This window comes from Dromaius novaehollandiae, chromosome 3, assembly GCF_036370855.1.
Source record: "Dromaius novaehollandiae isolate bDroNov1 chromosome 3, bDroNov1.hap1, whole genome shotgun sequence".
Classification (NCBI taxonomy): Eukaryota; Metazoa; Chordata; class Aves; order Casuariiformes; family Dromaiidae; genus Dromaius; species Dromaius novaehollandiae.
Genome location: NC_088100.1, coordinates 116,607,306 through 116,624,878, shown reverse-complemented (window position 1 = coordinate 116,624,878; position 17,573 = coordinate 116,607,306). Strand labels below are relative to the sequence as shown.

The following is a 17,573-nucleotide window of genomic DNA, read 5'->3' as shown; positions in this document are numbered from 1 at the left end:
GGGCCAATCAAAGAGGTAACCAGTTTGCAAACAAGTATGAGACAGAAAAGCTAATAAAGGACCTTTAATATGACAAGAAAACCTTAAGTAACCTTTGAAAGCTTCTGGCTACTAGTCTAAAAAACTGAAATGTCTTAGCTTGTCTTACTCCCTCCAGTCAAACGCCTTAATTTTAATGCGGCTTAAAAAGTTAGTATAACCGAGCCAAAAATGCAGGGGTGGGGTGGGGTGGGGTGGGAGATAAGGTATGATAAACTCTAGACCACCAAAACCACCACCAAATCAAAAAATGCAAAATGAACACACATACGCAGCAGAACTCAGACTCACCTTTCATTGTTACATTGACACCAGATGCTAGAAATAAACCTCCAAATCGGTTGTTAAAAATCTGATTGCCTTCTAATGTTGCAGTTGCATGATTTGTTATTTCAATACCTTTTTTGGGTCAGGGAAATAGGAAAGAGAAAAGAGAGCGGGAAAGATTAAGTTCTTGGTCATTGTGCATTTGTACCTCTCATTATTATTATTATTTTAAATAAACTACTCAGGGAAAAAAGTGTAAAATCACATTATTAGAAATTGCATTGTAACCTGCTACAAAACTCAAGTTCAAATACTGGTATTGAATCCTTTCAAAAAGCTACAGCTGGCATAAATGGTTTCTGGTAGTAACAAGCTATTAATTTATCTGATAATATAGTTCTCTGATAAAATAGTACTTTGATTTTCAAGAGGGACATGATTTTTGGGTGCTTAACCTGTCATCTTCATGTATATTTGAGAGTTCTTGCGCACGTACCTTACCCTCTTTTAAAAGATCTTTTAAAAGAAGTTTGAGATGGGCACCTAAAAATCATTTCTTTAAATCTTGGCTTTTATCATTAACAGGGGTCTTCCAAGTCATTTCTCCAGGACTGCTCTTGACAGCAACCTATCCTTCCCCCCCCACCACACACAGAAACTACACCTTTAGAGGCTCTTCTCAGAACACTTGCTTCTTCTGAAAGAAAGATGGGAGAAAACTCAAGAATGCAATTTTAGTTGAAATGGAATGGAATGCAAGACTTATGCAAGTGTGATCATTAAACAATAAATTGCACAAAAATCACTACTAATTCATTCTTCATCTCTTTTGGAGTCAACAGAAATGCTCATTTCAATAATTTTTCATGTTTGTGAGACGGTTACATTTGAGATGCAATTCAAATATCCTTAAAACATATTGCACTATGTTGCCTTGGTTTTAAAATGGGACCAGTGATAGAATATTCAAACCAGCATCCAGCAGATCAACTAGACAACTTTTTCCATTACTTCTAAAATAAAATTACGAAAAAGTACTTCACAGAAAAGAAGAGAAGGCAGAGTATGTGCTGTTTCTCAACAGGCTAGCAATTCCAAAGATTGCTATCAAGATATTCTGGCTACAGTTCTGAATTCTCAAATGAGTTCTAGCAGACATTAAAGAACATCCCAATCTCTGTTAAGAATTTCTAAATACTGTGGGATAAAGAAAAAAAAAAAAATCAAAGTTAACTTATGTGAAGGGCTTTCTCTAAGCTCTAACACTTCAGAATTTTATTTAAACAATACAAACCTGCAGCAAACCCATCAAATATTCGATTTTTCCTTAACACAGGATGGCTGTTGGTGCTGATAAGAACACCAGCTTGAGCGTTCCTGAAGATATCATTCTCTTCCAGAAGACCTATAACAGAATCAACACACATGACATTTCAGCTTGTTAACCCTATCCATCTGTGAAACATTTCCAAAAGATCTCATGCATCATCATCCTGTTAATTCTTTCATCTGGAGAATACTCATCAACAGCACTGAAGTTACTAGTAATACAAGTTTAAAGTCATTCTCAGTCTAAAAATCATCTAAGGGTATTTTTTTTTCCAATATGTGGAATACAGTTTGGGAACATATGTGCCGTTACAGCAAACCCACAAGTGATCCCTCTAAACCCCATTTTATATTTGAGGAAATGCCAAGTTTTTGACCTTCCAATTTTTTTTTTTTTTTTTTTTTTTTTTTTAAAAACAGCAAGTGACTAACTACCAAGTATCAGAAGCTGATACCACGATATAAAACAGTCAGAGGATTTCAGAGGAGGACCATTTCAAAATTTATAGCTGTTGAAAAGAACCCTTAAAAATCTGGGTCTTTTCTTAAATCTTTTGACATCAGCAAAACCTGAAATATTTAGGTGCAAGATTTGCTTAGATGAATTTAATTAAATATTTGTCCTTCAGTCAAATGGCAAAGCTTACAAAAGCAGTTGAGATAAAAGGACTGTCCTAAGCAGCAATCCAACAGTCTTCTTGGATGAGATTAATTACCTCTCTGTCTCCCACAGAGTTCAGTATTACTGATGTAATTGAGGTTAAAAAGCATCAGTGTATATTCATAATAACTATTTTATTACTTCAGAAGAGAAGAGCTAGATTTCTAAAGGGCAGTGTAAAAAGGACATAGCTTAATCTGAAATTAAACTCTTATCCAGAGTATTCAGTATACACTAGTAAGGGAAAGAAATACCTCTTCCCCCATTAAATATACAGATGCCGCCATCTCTTCCATCATGGATTTTGTTTCTTCTTAGTGTGGGATTACTGTCTGTTTTAATCCATACACCAGCCATTGCATTATCAAAAATCTCATTGTCTTCTATAAATCCAAGCCCTAAAATTGGGGGGGGGGGGGGGGGGGGGGGATGAGGAAAAAAATCGAAAGGGTAAAAAAAAGGAAAGCAATAATATTGCAAAACATAAACAATTCTGGATAAATGAGAAAAACAGACCTACCGGAATTATAAACAAGAATACCACCATTCTGACCTCCCCAGATCTTGTTGCGTCTGATTTTGGGGTTGCTTCCAGTTCTAGAGCGAAACATAAGCAAAGAAGTCTGATAAAACAGTTTACAATTTCCCAAGGCCAAACATTTAACACACACCAGCAGTAAGTGGCCAGTAGATCTCACTGCTTGCAAACCTTAATAAAATACTTCACATCCAGATATGCAACCAGATTTTAGCTTTATGCACTTCTCAATAGCCAAACATTCTAGTCAGCATCCAGGCTGTACCGGAAACTACTCCTTGTAACTTGAAGCTGAGGCTATTCAGACATACCAGATTTCAAAAAAGTTAGTTTTAGAAACAAAATGACAAGAACACTGTTAAAAAAAAAAAAAGCACACAAAAGAGCACAACACAAGCTCTATCTGTTCAGACATGAAATCAGAATACACTTTACCTTATTTGAACCCCTGAGTACATGTGATTATAAATGTCATTGTCTTCTAACACGCCATGTCCATTGTCATAAAAATAAACTCCAACCTAACACATCAAAAATAAATTATTAGTTTCAAGGTAATAATAATAAAAAAAACACATGGAAGAGCTTTCTTCTTTTTTGGCTCCTTTCTAACATGCAAAGCAAAACTCACCTGTTTCCCACTATGTATTCTATTTCTCCTCAACACTGGAGTGCTTCCTGTTGTCACCCAGACTCCAGCCAAAGTATTGCTGTAAACTTCGTTTTCCTCAATCACACCTTGTCCTTTTTCATGCTAAATACAAGACAATTTAAGAGTTGAGCAAAACTGCTAATTGCAAAAACTGTTTTTCTGGCTGCACCTATTCCCCTCCAAGACAGTATTTTTACTGCAGGAAAGGAATTCTTATCTATTAGATTTAGTACTTATTTTCACTATTTTATTATTAATACTGCATCATGATTTTGAATGTTTGTCATAAAATTAAGAATACTCTGCAGGTAAATCATTACTTTGCATTTCCAAGCTCTACAGTAGTATTTGCAAACCTCTGCTAGTTGTTGCTAGAAGAGGTATTCTCCCCCGGCTCCATGCACCCAGACAAGAGCTACGGCATCTGCCACTTCAAACTACACCCACTGCTGTCCACCCGACTGGCAGCAATTGGCATGTTACTTAAGGTAGCCAGCATGTTTATGCATAAAACTAAAAACAACAGTACAAAAGTATTCTCAGGCAGGGAAGCTGTTATGATTAGACTTACACTTGTAGCTCAAGTAAACAGAACTCTACATTTGCAGCATAAGCTTAACCTTAGGTAACTCTTGGTAGAAAGATATGCAAATCTTTCTCTATACAAAATCTGATATGGCTTAAGGCAACCCGACTGCTCCGTCAGTTCAATTAGCAGAGTCCTTGGCTGCACACGCTGAAATCTACACTTTATTCCTCAGTTTTATAATACACAACTGTACAGCAAGTGCAACACATACCAACCTGGAGGAAAAAAAAATATTTATTTAGGTTAAGAGTAAATGCATTATGCTCCCCAAAAGCTCAACGGATTTCTAAATTTAAAAACTGTTTTTTTTTTAAATGACTATAAGCTATTATCAAAGTTAAGCCTTTTAAAAGGTGTTTTTTTCCTAAAAAGTGGTGAATTTATGCCAGCAATGCCATTTTACTTTGTAAAAGAAATAATTGTTACATTTGTAAGAGTCTTCCATCTTTTAAATATTAACACCAGCTTCAATGTACTACAAATAACCTATTTTATAACATAAGAAATTCAGTCTCATCAGCCATTATAAGTATAATCAAACACTTCATATACAGTACCCTTTTCCAACACTCATATGAATATAAAACAGATCTGCATGCCTGTTTGTAGGTAATACTTACCACATAAATTCCACCATGTTGACCATCGTGAATCTTGTTGTGTCGAACTATGGGACAGCTATTTGTTCGAATCTGTATTCCTGCTAATGCATTACCTGTTAGCAGAAATCGTATTTAATATGTAAGTTATATGTTCATTTTTCAATTGTTATATAGGTAAAATGTTCAAATTTTCAATTGTTCCAAGTTCAAGGTGCAGTAAGTGAATTCGTTTACCATAAATGTCATTTCCTTCAATAAGGCCTCTTCCATCACCGAAGATATAAACACCACCTTGATTCCCATTAAAAATTGCATTGCCCCTAAGAAACAAATGTATGCATGTTACAAAATGATTACAATACACCGTACAATACTACACAAAATATGTAGTGCTTAGGATTATGCAGCGCTCATATCTGAAACAGAACTTAACAGCAGTTCTGTGGTTTGAGAAATACACATTTCCAAGAATATATGCAAGTTAAAAACATAGTTCAGCTGAACACAGACAGCAATTTCATTTTTCTATAAACAGGAATATTTACACTTCATTATAAATAAATGAATTAAAGTTGCATTTTTCCCCTCCCCATCAAATCTGCTTCTAAATATCAGTAAAATATCAGTGAGGAAACTGATACCTTATTGTTGGGTCACTGTTTGAGGTAATCCAAACACCTGCAAAATTGTTTGCATAGATTTTGTTCTCTATGAATTGTCCTCTTCCTTTTTCATGAACATAGATGCCTCCAGTCTGGCCATGATGGATTTCACACCGCACTACTGTAGGATTGGCATATGCTTTCACTTCAAAGCCTGCTATCCTGTTTCTATGTATGTTGCAGCTTTCAAAATAACCCTTAAGACACAAAACATGCAAAGTTTCCTGTAAAAGTCCTTTTTTATGTGAAGGCAGAACATTCTAAGACGCTATTCCCTACCCTCCCTTCCCTCCAAACAATGTGGTCATTTAAAGAGAAAACAGTAAAACAACTTAGAATACCGTATCAAGAAACTGTTTGTATTGCTTTGGATATGCATTTCAAAGAGGACTGAATTCCAGGTTTGTTCAGCAGCTCCTCCCAAGGGTAAAACGCCTTTTAAAGGCCCTAAAGCCCACAGATCCACTATCAACAGTGCAGTGCTACAGAGAAGACTACCTGCTCGTTTTTAGAACCAGAACAACATGAGAAGAACAGAAGTTATTTAAGTAGTGTCCTATATTTCTTCGAAATGACTGGTCAGAATAAATGCATATGAACACAGAAAAGTAGTAATTTTTCCAGGGCTGAATAGCATCCTCCTTTCCCTTTCTTCTGGTCTAAGCTGCCAATGAGGTGGGGTTTTTTTTTTTGTTGTTTTTGTTGTTGTTTTTTTTTTTTTTTTTAAGGGTGCACACTTCCATCTGAACACTACAGTAGCAGTAGGCCTAAAACGAAAATGTAAATACAACAAATGCTTTAAAAACAGCATAGCCATGAAAAAAAGCTACCCAACAACACCCAGGCATGCTTACTCCTGCTCCTTCTGCTATACCCACAAGCACTTTTGCGGCAGCACGATCAACATATCCATGCGAAAATTAGCCCAGCACAAAGGTTGTTTTCTGCCCCGTCCTTTCTCCAGTTCCGTTCATTCCAGGGTCACGCAGAGTAACTGTATCGATCCTTTCAGAGCACTTCTTCTGACACAATTTTAAAAGATTTAGATAATGAATTCAACTTGTTCTTTGAGGTGAATTTTAATGATGTTACATATGTGTGTTTTGCCCAACTAAAAGAACTAAAACTATACAACAGGAGAGAGGAAGTATCACTTATTGTGAATGGGAGACAATCCTAAGGCGATGATGGTTTACTCTGTGGATGGGTCTTGCAAGCTCTAACTCAGGCTATCTCCAGTGGAGAGCTGCAGAGGGCAATACTAAAAACAGTGTATTTGACATTCAGAGCAGTACTACTGCTGACAGACAACCAAAGCTGCACCATCCCTTACATCCAAGAACGCGTGGTTGAAAGATAATGTGAACACATCTTGACTCCTCCTTTTCTCTTGGCTAGCTCTCTATGGCCCTCCAAAGCCATCTATACTATAAACAATCTACAAAATGCCAACTATAGTTTTAGCGGTATCAGCCCCTTCGTGCAAAGAATTACCTGTTCAAGGAGCTGATACATCTATATATAGTTAAAACATTCAGTCCAAATGGAAAGGGGCTTGTTCTTAAACATCAGTTGCCCTCATAGGCACCTGGTCCAAATACATTTTTTCCTATAGCTATCCAGAGTTAGTTATACAATTAGGAAGACTTGTTTTACTAGAAAATTACAAAAAAGCACAATTTCTCCTACTGCTCTGTGTAACTAGATTGCACAATGCTTTTATTCACATCATTTCAGACCTGAGTACCTCTGTTCTGGTGTTTCTACCTACCATATGAAAATTACTGAAGAAGTTATTACTAAGCATACCTATACAGAAAGTGCTCTGTTTTACTGTTTTCTTACTCACGTACTGCGAGCTGCTGAGAGACTTCATCTAACATGGTTTAATTACAAAAAAGCAGAGACATGCACAGTTCAAGGAGGAAATCAAGAAAACATGCACTTCTCCCTACTTCAAGGCTTGCAGCCAGGAAGGGCACTGCACTAATTAAACAGGCTCCAAAGAAAATAGTCAGTATGTGCAGCTTGGCTCCCAAGCTCCCAGTCTCACAGATAAATAAAAAAAAGCCAAAAAAGGGAAAGACATTACTTCTTTAAAGTATTCAGAATATTTTTCAAGGATTTAGGATAAAATTTCTTTGTACTGAGTCAAAAAGCTACACAAAAACTGACAAAGGAATCTAAGAGAGATCTCCTTAGAAATACACCTTCATGCCAACAGGCAGTCTTCTGAACTTCTTATCCCAAAAGGGAACACAGACTTCTCATTTTTGCTTAAAACAAAGCCACAAGTGAAACTTAAGATGATAATTTAGTATAAAACAAGGCTTAAGCCTCTTAATGAAAAATATTATTTCAATTAAGATATTAATTTATGATCTGGTGTCTTTTTAATTACTTCAAGGATTATCTTCCTTTTGAGTACCAAATGTATTGTGACTACAGCAACTGCCTGGATGAAGGAAAAAAAGGTATTTTAGATGCACTTACTCACAACCATTTCAAGTGTCATGTAGAAGCTGCAAACAAGCAGAGCCTTTATCACATAGTCAGCGGTATCTTTGTGAATCTCAGCAAGTATTTATTCAATAGTATGGAAATTCTGATAAGATGACTTAGTTCTTGAAAACCATATCAGATACACTGTAATTTTAGAACTTTTTTGGAAAATGAGTGAAAGAGAAGGCTCCTCTCACTTGTACACTTCTGTTTCAATGTATCCACATAATATGCAATTTCACAGATGGCATCAGAAGAGGGGCCTACAAATTAATAGTATCCTGCTCACTATGTCCTAAAACACCTTTATATCACTCAAGAGAGCAGAATACAAGTGTCATTGCTCTCCTAAAGGCTCCAAGAGGTAGGACCACTTATTCAGAAGAAGCTGAGAAACTGCTGTAAAAGCCTTTGTGACTGGTAAAAAAAGAGAGCTCCTTGTAAACGAAAAAAAAAATCTAGATCTCAGACTCCTTAACAGATTGCTGCAGCAGAAAGTCAGGGCTTTCTGTTAGGCAAGATCCTACAACGTTCAAAAACTATAAAGAGAAACTGCATTAAACCCTATTAAACACCCATATATATGGGGCTGGCCAACCTGCAATCCTTAAGCCACGTGCAGCTGACAACCAGCTCAAGCACAGATCCTTTACAAAGATTTAGAGAGCAGCTATTAAGGTCAGGAAGGCCAGCGCTCCTCCTCTGCACAGAGGAATCGCAAATCTTATGTTGCCTCCATATCCTTTTAAGTATGATTTTTGAGCATGCTGGGTATTTTGGTACTCTTTTTTGACCCGTTTTGGTTATAGCTTATCAACTAACAGCATAAGAACCTGGAGAATTCAGCATCCTGAAGTGTCAAGATCCCTTAATAAGAAAGGGCCACTATGGTTGTTAAGGAGGCAGGAATACAGCATGCATGTGAAAAAAGATTACAACCTCACACAAAAATACAAAGTGTAAGGAGATTTAAAATACTTAAGATTTTTGAAGCAGAAGCTACTGCTAAGGTATTACAAAGCAGCTCTCTACACCAAATTTACTTAAAACACCAGGCAAAGCATTAGCTATGGACACAAAATGACAGTTACAACCACAGAAAAGCTGCTATGTGGGCAGGAAAATACCACTGTAACATGTTATGCTGACCAGACAAAATAATTACAAATGAATAAATACCATAGTAATTCTAATGCTGATGCTTTCACACACCACTTAACATACCAAAAAAGTTCACGTGATAACGAAGAAACAGGTCCTGCGCAACTGGGCAGGTTCAGGAGACTTCTTTACATCAAGACTAATTCAGTAACTAAACTTATTTTGCATTTATAAAAAGGTGACATTACAGACATACAGAGGTATTTTATCTCATTATTTGAAGAGTAATTTATTGAAGCTAGTGTCCCCAAAAGGACAAGGAAAAACTACCAGCAGATCAAGACAGAAAAACAAATTGCTAAAGAGTATCTGACTCTGTATCATTTTAAACAAACAGATATAGCACGACTGATAACAAAAAGAGACATCTTTATAAAAATCTGCCTTCTAAAGCCGGGAACAGTCTCTATTTGAGGGTTCGTGTTGATGTAAAAATCCAAATGCAGCATAAAGAAGACTATGTTCAAGGTACAAAACAAACCCTTTATTTTTAGCACACAGAAGAAAATTGTTATTGCAGCAAAAGGCCAATTGAGTTTTGGGGTACTCTATGTAGCAACTGGCAGAAGTTTCATTTATATTTTCCTAACTGTACATACATTTCTTTAAAATTTGTAATATTTAAAAGAATGAGCTGCCAACTAGTCCTAATTACTCTACTGAGTCACATGCTACTATTTCAGTAAGCAGAAAAAACAAGCAACAGTGCTACATTTCTCATTTGGGAGCAAGGAAAATAGAGACTATGTGCCCAAACCTCAAATTTAAATAAAATTATGGTAGCTTATTCTTACAGTAAATTGACTTTTTTTTTTTGCTTGCATACAATGGCTAAATATGATTTATGGCGAATGTCTGGCAACTTGTCTCATGCACCTGGCAGAGAGGCCAACGCAGGACATTGCAATGCAGGACACTGCCAATGCCACGCTGCATTTTTAATGCCTGCTTGTTAAATGGTTGGCACAAGCACTAAGGCAAATGTCAGAATATTGCCACTTTAGTAATAAGAGGTTAAGTTTCCACAAGTATCAAAACACAAAGAATAGTCTGAGAACACAAAACTGAAAAACAAAGCACTCTTGAACCTTTCTCAACCAGCACTCCAGCACAGCAAACCCACGGGAAAGGAATGTGTAGGGTAGGAATTCAGTACTGGAATGTACTTTTCCCACTTCAGTGGGGTACAAGCAATGAAAAATATAGATCTATTCAAAAATAACAGAACAGAAGCAAGAGGAGGGTACAGAAAAAATTCATTAATTTGTTTAAGTATATGTAGGATTTGTAACTGAAAAATATAATGTCACTTAAAGGATATTTGTACTTTCCCAATGATGTCACCCCATCGACTATCACTAGTGTGAGACAGAACAAAGAGTACTTTTTGCCAAAAACAGACTGAGATGAGGGGGAGGAAAAAAAAAAATCTTTCAAAAAGTTTGTAACTAAGAAACATCTCAATACTGGAACTGGGACATTCTTAAAGATAGTATATTCTATAATTTGCCCTATTTTCCCTCCTACTTATCAAAATACCTCCCAAACACATACACCAGTGTTATTGCATTGGAGAGGGGTTGGGGGGAAGTTATTTTGTAGTTTTTTTGGTTTTTTTTTTTTTTTTTTTTTAAACCTAAGGTATCACAAAGACTGCATCAATTTTGCATGTAAGATTTCCAAACCTGGAACCACAAGTATAAGACAGGAGATCAACTCTAATGTCTGCAGCTAAGATAAACGTTATTCATGTTTCCTTTAATGTGCTCTTGTTCTTTTCAATAACAAAGAACAATTTCTTTGTACTATGTTTTGCTTGTGATACCACACTGGTTACAGCGCTAGAATACAGAATAATTGAAATACAGAACTGGAATAGGCTTTCTACCTGTAAGAAAATAGATCAAATACACTTTTGATTTCAAATGAGTCAAGCAAATACAGTCTAGTTTTATTATTCTTTAATACTTTAATACTCATGTACATAATACTTCAATACTTAAACCAGAAGTGGCTCCTAGCCAGGCTTTCCAATTAACCCTGAAGCCTACACATATACACCTCCCTTTCAGGAGTTACTGAAGCATTCTCCTTTGCCAGCTTTCCTATAGCTGAATTCACTTCATTACACATTTCAGAACCTGTTTAAGTCTTGGAGGGATGTATGTATATATGTATCCACTGAAGCAGATTAGGAGTACTTATACGACATGTTAATACAGCTTAGATCAGGCAGTGGCAACCTGCAGCGCCAAGGCAGTATAAAACAAAGGCATAACTTCTTAGCTTGTTGCTGCTCTCTACATAAGAATCTACATAAGAAATAACAAAAATCTGCCAGACCACTATTGCAAGGCATTCTTCCAGGCAGGTGTAATCCTGCCCAAAACAGTGCAAATACGCTCCTTCAGATGTAATTAAGAGCAGAGAAGATGAACCTATCGCAGCAGAATCCTACATTTGACCTTCCATTGGCAAGAAGATTTTATGCCAATGGCAAAACAACAGCAGCGCATGTCCTATTTAGTTTACATCGAGACCAGGAAACTGCAGATCAATCAGCTGCGACTAGTATGGCATTGCTCCTTTACGCCCTGCTCCCCCAGAAGCAGGAATGGGATGAAGAAAATCCTCACTATCTTTTATCCAGTAGATCTTCTATTAATACTATTTTCTGACTGCCAATACTAATCAAAAACCCAACCAATTTGGGGTTAGAATTAAAGCAACAGAACAACCACTTACAAGGGAACAAAGCATTCCTCCCTAACAAGGGGAAGTACAGAACAGTACAGAAAAACCTCAAGTAGAAGTTCAGCAGGAAAAATAAAGCAGTTTAGTGCCTGAATTGATAAACATTTAGATTTCAAATACAGGAGTGAGATTACTTTAAAAAGCTTGGCTATTGGTTGGATAGAATGACCACTGAGTGAAGGTGATAACTTAATAAAAATAAATGTCTACTGTAATTACCTATCTGAAAATGATGAACGGGGTAGGGGGAAGAAGAGAACATCAAGAGGTTATACATAAGAAAGAATATTGAAGGAACAGTGGATCCAAAGGTTAGAAGATAAAGTGAGGGAAATAAAGTGAGAGAACAGAGGTCCAGTCTACACCCAAGCTATGTTTGCAGAAGTGTGACTTGGGACATATCTCTCTGCTAGTTGGAGCCATTAGTTTCAATGCTCGCATTTTTACAAGTTTTGTTCCGCCTTCTCAGGGACTGAGTAAGGTCTGCCAGCAAGCCAACTATTTGATGATAGAAGACACTTACTTGCAGCGAACATGCTGATATAACATAGGAGATCTAATTCTTCTAATTGAAGAACAGGCCTAACACATATTTAGCCAAAGCTAGTCAAGAAGCATGTCAGGTGGTAAGGCTAGGAACAAGATGTACCGAAGGGGACGTGCAATAGCATTCCACAGTGCATCAAGCGAACACTGGGTTTGGCTGACCTCATTCTTGGGCAGCTTTCTGGAACCAAGTTTGTTACAGTGAGGCTTTTATTAAAATAGCTGTACAACAACAAAGAAGAGGTTCCTATTCATCTATAACACCTTTAAAAACGACAGCCCAGAGGAACTGGCTTTATAGCTTAACTCAAGTTGCACACAATTCTTTCAGAATATAAGCCAAATCCTACAGCAAAATCATCAAATTCTGTGGTACCCTTGTAAAGGTAAGAGGGAAGCTGAAATCTTACAGGTTTTGAATGCTGATTTTTACTACATTAAATCCAAAAATGAGTAACATTAACTTCAGTAGCCTTTATTTAGTTTGACCTTTAGTTCACCATACTTTGATCACATTTTGCATTTCTGAGGTGCTGTGCACATTTGTGTTCTTAACTACAGCAAAGGAGTGAACGGAAGAAAACTTCTAGTTTTGCCAGCTGGGTGGAGAGAATTGGGACTTTGGCATTCAAGCAGGCAAAAACAATGGTTTGGCATTGTTTGGAAGACACGCAGAGTATTTTGCTGAAACAAACCAGCAAATAATCTTCTATTTCAGTAGCAAAAATCCATTCTGTTTTTTTGTTTCAAGTGCTATGCACACTCATTATGGCCTTAGTTTACACGTAACACAGCAATCATCACTTTTGACTTATAGAAACAAACATTATGTTGAAAGAAGGCTTAGACTCTGAAGCAAAATATTGTGTTACGATCCCACAACTAAGTCCATGTTAAAAAAAAAAGGCTTCTTCCCAGGGAAGGTGGGCATACCCTGTTTCAGAGATGTAACATTAAAGAAAGACTAAGTCTCCATACAACTTTCTGTTACATTTTCAAATCTTCCAGGCACCTTGATAAAGGTGCAGAATCCTACAGAAAACTTTTTTTTGTTCTGTTTCAAAGAAAAGAGTCAAGTTATAGCATAAATGTAAACCTACCATTTATTTCCTATTTCAAGGGTTATTTTATCACTGCAATATAATTCAATGTAACAGGCTGTCAATCAACTGCAAAATGCTTGCTTAAACCTTTTTCAGCTAAACTTGTCTTTAAGCTACAGTGAAATTGCCCACAGAAGGGCAAGAGAAGAAACATTAAATGTATTCTAAAATATCTGTTCACAAGTAAAAGCAGGGCTTTTAAACACACTCCAATGATAGGCAGTAAACTTTGTTCAGCTATGCAACATCTACGTTTCTTTCCTCAAAGAAAACGTATACATTACCATGCCATGGTCAAAAGTGAAAACGCCAACATCACGTCCATGGTGAATATGATTCCGTCTGATAATGGGATTTCCATGGTTTTTAACCCAAATCCCTGCTAACGCATTATTGGAGATCTCATTGTCCTCATATATTCCCTAGGAAACGAAGTGGTAAGTTATGATGGCAATCAATAACAGTAAGCAAGTTCACCAAAATAAAGAAATTGATATAGAAAATACCTGTGCATGGTCTGTAATATAAAGTCCAACATTTTCACAGTCGCTGATGTTACAGTGTTTAATAGTAGGACAAGCTCCCTGGCCACTAACACATACAGCAGAGCCAACTGGAAGAAAGCAGCACAGTTACCATAGCTTCAAAGCACAGTGTGTTTATAAATAGTCTGGCAGTGCTCTTGCAAGAGAAATCAGTGTGAACTGGTATTTAAAAGAGTTCTGGCACGCACAGTGCCAAAGCATTGCAAACCAAAGTCAGAAAACCACTAATGTCATCATTTTGTAGTTGTGAAAAACTAAGGTGGAAGTTACTTAAAAGAAAAAAAAACACCACACCCCAAACACCCACCCTCCCACCCTCTTCTAGGGTTACACAGCTGCATATGACTGCCAGAAGACAACAGTTTATAATAATTCATGCTTATGAAAGTTTTTGCTCATTTATTTCTCTACATTAGGCATACTGTATACTGACAATTCACAACAAAGGATAACAAAAATGTAATAAAATCCTATACTAATTATTCCTTGACTAACTCCTTTAAACTATTTATAACCCAACCCTTCAAAGAGCCCAAACAAATAATTTTGTAGCATTCCAGAACAAAGATGCATTGTCTAACTAAAGATGAGCAGAAGATTAATAGCATGATCTGGAGTAAAGAACTTCACACACCAGAAATCCATAGGTCTTTTTCCAGCTGAATTACAAAGCTCCTTGCTGCAATCCCCTTGGATGATTTCAACTATTATACTATCCCCAACCCAAACTCTTCAGGCAGCTCAGACTCAAACCATTCAGGACTTCATCAGATGAGCTCAAATCCCCAAACTGCAGGACACGATGAAAGCATGATGGTCTGTGCCCACTAAAATCAATGCCAGATGCACACTGATTTCAAAATGGCCAGGTTTCATCTCAAGGGTATCTGGCCTACATAACAAACACCTTCCTTTCAATTATGCGTCACTAAAGCAGCAAGCTGGTATACATGCCCATTAGTAAGCTCTCGTATCACCTTTAAGCACAGTACCACATAGCCTATGTTTTAGTAATTCAGATTCATTCATAGCGGGTTTTTTTTTTTTTTTTTAATCCTGGGGGAAAAAAAAAAAAGTCATTTCTATTGTCTAGTCTGACCTTATGAATAAACACAGGCCATAAGAATTTCCTGAATTAATACTGCTTCAATTCCACTGGCAGGGACTTCAGCATATATCTTTTAGAAACAGATTTGATTTAAAGATTCCCAATAGTTGAGGAACTACCATAAAGTTTGTTATAGAGTTTTTATGCTGCTAATTGACATTTTAGTTTCTCCTATCAGTTTCTCTAGTTTCAGAATCCAGTTACTTGTTCCCCTTAGACCAGCATATGCTATACTCAATGCATATACTTATCTAATGCAAGTTATCCCTTCAGTCTTCTCCTTGAAAACTTAATGAGCTGTGGCTGGAACATTTTTCATTATGAATCAAGTTTTCCACTTTGCCCTTTACAACTTTTCACTGAACCGTTAAGTTTTTAACATACTGCTTTAAGCTATGGACACCAGGAAAGAGCACTTTATTCTGAAGCAGGACTAAGCAAAGGAGTAACAGTCTCTCCACTTCTATTCAATGTTCCCATAGGTTCACCTAAGGATCATGTTAGTTCTTTTGGCTACTTTATCACATAAGGGCTCATATTGAGCTGTGTACCTACAGTGACTCTTCACCTTTTCCAGCAATACAGCTTCCTGTCATAGAGGTCTATCAAGCACATACAACTGGCTTTTTGTGCCTAGTGGTGTAACTCTGCATTTGCCCATACTGAAGTGAATATTGTTCACCGGAACCCACCTTACAAACAGGATGTGGCAACCTCTTTGTAAATAACCTCTTGGTTATTTACAAACACCTTAATCGTCTACAAGTCATCTACAAATTTCATCAGTATGCATTTTATATCTTCTCTACAAGTCATTGATAATGTTAAAGTGGCTTATAGTCAAGAAGTGATCTTTGGAATACTCTGACACAAATAAAACCATTTATAACCAAACTGCAAGTTATTTTAAATCTATTTAATACATGCTGCGTTAATTCTGTAACATTCTAATGTCTTAATCAAGGCACTGCAGGGCCAAGTCAAATATCTTTCAAGGATCTACTTAATTATACCAGGAGTGCTGCCCCTCCTTCCCCCCCCCCCTTTTTTTTTTTTTAAAGTCAAATAAGGTCATCAAAAATGCTAAGTGTAATGTAACCATTACAACTTTCTGTAAATACACATTAATTTGCTTCAGCTATAAATCCTAATTCTTGATTGATCAAACCCCTGCATTGACTACCTCATTATTCTACCGGGGATCAATGGGCAGTACTAGTTGCCATCTATCATCTTGTTTAGTCATCCCGTCCCTGATTTCACCCAGGTTTCAAGTTACTGCTGATATATAATAATAGAGTCCAGAAGATTTCTTGGCCGGTTCTTTTTAAACCTCTTGCATGATTTTAGAATGTCTATTTTTACAGCTGTTTAACCTCATCCACAGTTACTGTCAGAGTGGAACGTATTTCATTATCCCTCTAGGGTAGGAACACATTTATCATTCCTGCCTATTCTCATTAAATATGGAACAAAAATTACACAATACTTTGCCATTCAAATTCTTCCATATCTATGATGGATAAGTATCACTGTTAAAACTCCCTTTGTTCCCCAAGCTAAGGCTTTGTCACTGTCTCTTCCAGCCAGATCTTGTTAGATCTTGTCTTTGTTTTTCAGGGTCCTTTTTTGGGGTGGGGGCAGTGGAGGTGGGGCATCCAGTTGCAGTTTCCTGCAATTCCTAGCTTCTGATTCATATTAACTAATACTTTCATTTCCTATATTCCATAAGTAGTTTCATTCCCCTTTCCTCCTCCTCCTCTTGGGGACATTCAGGAACTGTAAACTTTTGGGAACCCAGTAGGATGTTCCAAAAAACATACCTCTGTCATGATTTGTGTTTTCATTTTGTTTTAAGTTCTTTATTCCAACTCGCTTCATTTTTTGTTGTGTGAAATTGGTCCTTCTAAAGTACCAAGTACACATTACTGGTGTGGGCTTTATTTTGTTTACTCATAATGATTGCACACACTTAAGCAATACAGGGAAGAAAAAAGCCACCCACACACATTGCCATAAACTTCTTGTTTTATCTATGAAGATGATGACTAATACAGATTTCCTATATGATGGATGCAATAGAACATCTAGAGTCAGGATCTTGCCATTTAAATTTTATTTTAAAATTTCAAAGATTCTTTGCTCTGGTAGCAAGAGACCTCCAGCCTAAATCACTCACACAGCTTCCACCTTTACATATTGCATACAACAAAAACTTTACATATAACATATTAAAGAAATATGCTTTAACGTAATGAGGATGTCTACAGACAGGGTATCAAGCATGTGCTAAAAGTACGATTTTGAATGCTCATGGATCAATACTTCAGAGATGTCAGTGACTTGGAAACAGGACAAGTCTTTTCTGACAGACTGCCATACTTCCTCCCTTTTTACACACACTCAGTACTTCCTGTGGAGGTTATAATAAGGCTTGGTAGGATTAAAAAAGTCAATAAAAATCAATAATTGATATATGTTGGTAGTACAGCCTACCTACAGCCTCTAAAATTGA

At 36.8% G+C, this 17,573-nt stretch overlaps 1 protein-coding gene across 3 annotated transcripts in view; it reads right to left on the bottom strand.

The window, feature by feature from the left end:
* FBXO11 (F-box protein 11) overlaps positions 1–17,573 on the bottom strand; it is a 75,141-nt gene that overhangs the window by 3,123 nt on the left and 54,445 nt on the right. For all 3 annotated transcript variants that reach the window (XM_064509904.1, XM_064509905.1, XM_064509906.1), the window contains exons 10-20: positions 13,912–14,018; positions 13,690–13,827; positions 5,319–5,536; positions 4,912–4,997; positions 4,696–4,790; positions 3,466–3,588; positions 3,270–3,355; positions 2,817–2,893; positions 2,551–2,694; positions 1,601–1,711; positions 331–438 (exon numbers count right to left, since the gene is read on the bottom strand). In XM_064509904.1, coding sequence (XP_064365974.1) covers positions 331–438; positions 1,601–1,711; positions 2,551–2,694; positions 2,817–2,893; positions 3,270–3,355; positions 3,466–3,588; positions 4,696–4,790; positions 4,912–4,997; positions 5,319–5,536; positions 13,690–13,827; positions 13,912–14,018 — 1,293 coding nt within the window. The remainder of the gene's footprint in view (positions 1–330; positions 439–1,600; positions 1,712–2,550; positions 2,695–2,816; positions 2,894–3,269; positions 3,356–3,465; positions 3,589–4,695; positions 4,791–4,911; positions 4,998–5,318; positions 5,537–13,689; positions 13,828–13,911; positions 14,019–17,573) is intronic.